Source organism: Trypanosoma conorhini, assembly GCF_003719485.1.
Source record: "Trypanosoma conorhini strain 025E chromosome Unknown Tco_14.4_contig_01084, whole genome shotgun sequence".
NCBI lineage: Eukaryota > Euglenozoa > Kinetoplastea > Trypanosomatida > Trypanosomatidae > Trypanosoma > Trypanosoma conorhini.
Window position 1 is genome coordinate 1 of NW_021705184.1, and position 3,984 is coordinate 3,984.

The 3,984-nt window shown below is 61.2% G+C and overlaps 2 protein-coding genes across 2 annotated transcripts; both read right to left on the minus strand.

Moving 5' to 3' along the window:
- Window positions 1-430: 430 nt before the first annotated feature.
- Tco025E_09364 (putative retrotransposon hot spot (RHS) protein) lies at window positions 431-1,807 on the minus strand (the record flags this gene model as incomplete). Its single annotated transcript, XM_029376183.1, has 1 exon — window positions 431-1,807. One exon carries the CDS (start codon window positions 1,805-1,807, stop codon window positions 431-433), a length of 1,377 nt encoding a protein of 458 aa, XP_029223685.1.
- A 712-nt stretch (window positions 1,808-2,519) lies between these two features.
- On the minus strand, window positions 2,520-3,554 carry Tco025E_09365 (uncharacterized protein; the record flags this gene model as incomplete). Its single annotated transcript, XM_029376184.1, has 1 exon — window positions 2,520-3,554. The coding sequence occupies one exon, from the start codon at window positions 3,552-3,554 to the stop codon at window positions 2,520-2,522; it is 1,035 nt and encodes a 344-aa protein (XP_029223686.1).
- Between the last annotated feature and the right edge of the window lie 430 nt (window positions 3,555-3,984).

Consider the following 3,984-nt stretch of genomic DNA (forward strand, 5'->3'; position numbering starts at 1 on the left):
TCGTTTAAAGTATACACCCTCGTCCTTCACTCTCCGGGCTGCTGCTTCGCTGCGCCGGCGGTAGTGTGATGCGCACCCGCCGCCGCAAACCGCAGCCCAAACAAATTCCTCCCGACTGCTTAAAAATATATATATAATTTAAAATAAAAAAACGCCCAACAGCGTAAAGGCCCCAGACCGCCGCCCCCGCGCAACTCCCCGCACGCTGCGTCCATCCGCCCTCTCAGCCCGAAGGCTCCTGCGGCGCCCACATCTCTGTGCCTTTGCCCGGCACGCGACGCCGGGCCCACCCGCAACACGCAGCGCCGTGCCTGCCGTCCTGTCGGCGCCCGCAGCCCCGCGCGAGCCTCCCTCTTTTTTCTACGCCGCGCCTGCAGAAGGCCCTCCTCCCTTGCGTGTGTGCGTGTGTGTGGGTTCGGGGCACACACTTTCAGCGTCTTCGGGAAAAACTAGAGACACGCGCTGATAGCGAGAGCAACTCGTCGTAGCTCAGTACCATACACAAACGGTGCTCTACTTGAAATTTAAGATTGGGAGACAGAGTTTTGACGTTCATGATCTCCAAGCCGTACTGGCTACGCTTCCGCTCAACTTTCCCAATTTTCTGAAACGGATTCTCCGGGCACCACATGTTCCCCTCTTCATGAATAAAGAAGTCTCTCGCAACCGAGGCGTCAATCGCCTGCAGGGCGCTGTTAACCGCCGCAGTGCGCTCATTGAAATCAGCCTCAGTGAGGATGTAGCGCGGAACCGGTCCGATTTCATCCATGCGCCTGTAGACCGTCTCCCAGTACTCCTTTTGCTCCTGCGCGGGGCGGTCACGCGTCCTCCAGGCACACATCGCCTTCACCTCGTGCTCGCTAGGGCAGTTCATGATGGTGAGACCGACACGCAGTTGCATCGCCAGTGCTCTGTAGTTATATTTTTCTGGGGACCCCAGCACAATCACGCCCCACCCAGCAGGCGATAGTCCTGGCGACGGCGGTGCCCCCTCCTCCGACACATCGTAGACAATATACCCTTTTTTTTCGCGCCCGGCCAAGTCGTTAATAACATCGACAATACTGCCCGCGCCCTCGTGCTCCGTCGCCGTTTGCGTGGTTTTGTCAAACACGTACGCCAGCTCTCCCCCAAGGCAGTAGACGGCCACCTGCAATTGCTCGGCGTCGTAGTGGAGCAGCTGGTAAAGGAGGTAGGAGCCAACAGTCATCGACTGCCCGATCCCGGGCGTCCCAAGCAACAAAACTCGTTTTACGTCATAGTTTCTTCCCATGGGATGGCTGAACAGCATGCGCAGACCGCCATCGAGGCGTTTCCACACCCGTTCCGCCTCGGCGGTGACGAAGCAGTCGGCAAGGGCTGTGCCATCCTGCAGCGAATAGGGCCACCCCTTCTCGGAGGACAGCACCATCAGCCGGGGGCGCGGTGGGGAGAATTGCTCCACGGCGTCATCCAGTTCAAAACTCATGCCTCGAGACTTGTACTCCCACGACTGCGTTGGTGATTGGCCCTCCTTCACCTCCATTCGCAGCTCCCTCTCTTCCCCTTCCCCCCCGGGATGCCCCAAGACATGGCTCCATTTCGCGTTGAACACGGAGTCGTAGAAGCCCTCCGGCAACGGCAGCCTGGTCCTTCCCTCCTCCCCCCGCTGTGGCGTTTCCTTCACCCTTCGGCGCTGCGGTGCGGGTTGCTGCTCCGAGTCGCCGCCGGTCCCCTCCCTCGCCCGCCGCCGTCCCTGCGGCAGATCAGTAGCGTCTGGGCGCTTCTCCTTCTTACCAGCAGCCGCCCTCTTTTGCTTTGCGGGCATCGTCTCCTTAATTTCTTTTTCCTTCGCAGTTGTTGTTGGCTTGAGCGGCAGCTGAGCAGCCACCACCAGCCAAAAGGAGAATGCGAGGGAGAGACAAAAAAATAGGCCCACAGACACACGACCCCACGCGGCGACATCCAGCAGGAGAGGGGGCCACCGCACACACGGGCGGGGCACACACAGGCACGCACACACCGCCGGGGGCGGGGCAGCCAACCAAGACACAAACACAAACAGAGAAATTTATAACAAAAGCAAACCCCGTGAAGTGAGGCCGAAGCGTGGGGGCGCGTCCACCGAGCAGTGGGGACGCGCAGCTACGCGTGGGACGACCAGCGCACACACACGCATTCTCTTTGTTCCCGCACAGCCCAATCCAGGAAGAGAGAAAAAGAGAGGAGGTCGCCCACTGAAAGCAATGAAAAGAAACAAAATAAAAAGGATAAAAAGGATAAAAAGGAGAAAAACAGTTACGGTGCTGTACCCATGCGGCCAAGCAGGACGGCAGCGGCTCATCAGGAGGCAAAGCAAAAAGAAGACCGACGGGCCTGCATGAGTGGAGTTGTGTTTATACACGAGCACATTATGTGTGTGTGCCTCGTGGGGTGATGCGAGAGCGAGAGAGTCCGTGCAGGGCGACACACACACAAAGAGCGTGAAAGCAACAGAAAAAGGGGAGCTGTGTGTACGGTCCTCTCCCTCCCTCAGTCCCTCACGCGGCCAGCATCGCAGCGGCAGCCGCACTCACAAAAAGCGGAAGAAGCAGCGCGAGGGGTGAGGTGGAGTGCGAGGCCGCGGTGCTGCCGCCGTCACTGTCGCCGGGCGCCGCCTTCGCTGCATTCGTCGAGCTGGTGGTGGACCCCCCTTGAGCAGCCGCCCCCGCTGCCCGCTGAGTGGCCTGCCCTTCGCCGCCGCCGCTCTTTTCGGTTTCCTGCTTGGGTGTGGCGACTGCGGGCTGCTCCTGTTCTCGCTGACCAGCTTCGGTTGCCGCCACTGAACTCGCCGTCTGCGGCTGCGCTGCGGGGCCGCTGCCGCTGTCACTCCCGAAGTTATTACTTCCCTCGCCACCCGCAGTGTCCCGTGATGTTTTTGCAGTTCCCTCAGCGGCGGGGGTCTTGTCGTGATGGGCTTCGCTTCGTTGCGCCGCGCTCTCAGGCGGTGCAGTCGCGCCGGCTTCCCCCGCCGTGCGCTCTTCAGTCAGCCCGCCGACGACACCCTCGCCCCCGGCTGTGGGAGTAGAGCGCGCACTTGACTGCTTTGCACTTCCAGCCGGTGCGTCCACCGTCCCTTTTCCGCTGGCTCCTGTCGATCCGCCCCGTGGCGGAACTTCTTCTCTTCCGTCTGGTAACTGCGACTCCGAATGCTCAGCGGAATCTCCCGAAGATCCTGCCGGGGGTGGCGCTTGTTTCAGTTTTCCACCGTTTTCTGAGCCTTTCTGGTCGGGAGTCACGGCACCAACTGCGGCGCCCGGCGCTGAAACGGGGGCGCTGCCCGTGGCGCCTGCACCGCCATGCCCCGAACGCAAAGCCCCGTCCTTTTCCTCCGCCTCCGCCCTCACCATTTCCACAAACTCCTTCTTTGTCCCGCAGAACTCGTCCAGAAGCTCTGCGTAAGTCTTGCTGGAGTTCACCGCCTTCAAATACGTCCACTGCGTCTCATTGCAGTAGTCCATCGGCCACGCCCAGCCCCCGCCGGCGGCGCAGCACAGCGCGCAGAGGGCGCACACCAACAGCGCACGCCCAGCCATCGCCACACTCCTCCCACCGCAGCACACACGCACAGAGTCTGGCGTGGGGCAGAAAGAAAAACAAGAGAAAGAGAGTGGGAGGGACAAACACATCAGCAGCCCGCGCAATGGGTGCACTCAAACAACACACACACAAACAGAGAAAGAAGGAACGGTCGAGGCAATGCCGTCACGCCAAGGAGGAAAAGCTGCAACGGCAGAAGAGGGTTCTGTGTACGCTCCTCCCGTATGCGCACTCACGATAGCCCGCAGCGGCAACCCGCACACCGCAGCGAGGCAAAAGGGCCCTTCCCTCCCGCCACACACACACGCACAGAAACGAAGTGGAAGTGCCAGCGGCCTCCACCCCGCCCCTCCTGCGCCCCCCGCGCAGCGCGGGGGACGGGGCAGCTCCAAAGCCCGCCGCNCAGCCTGCCGCTGCTCTGCCCTC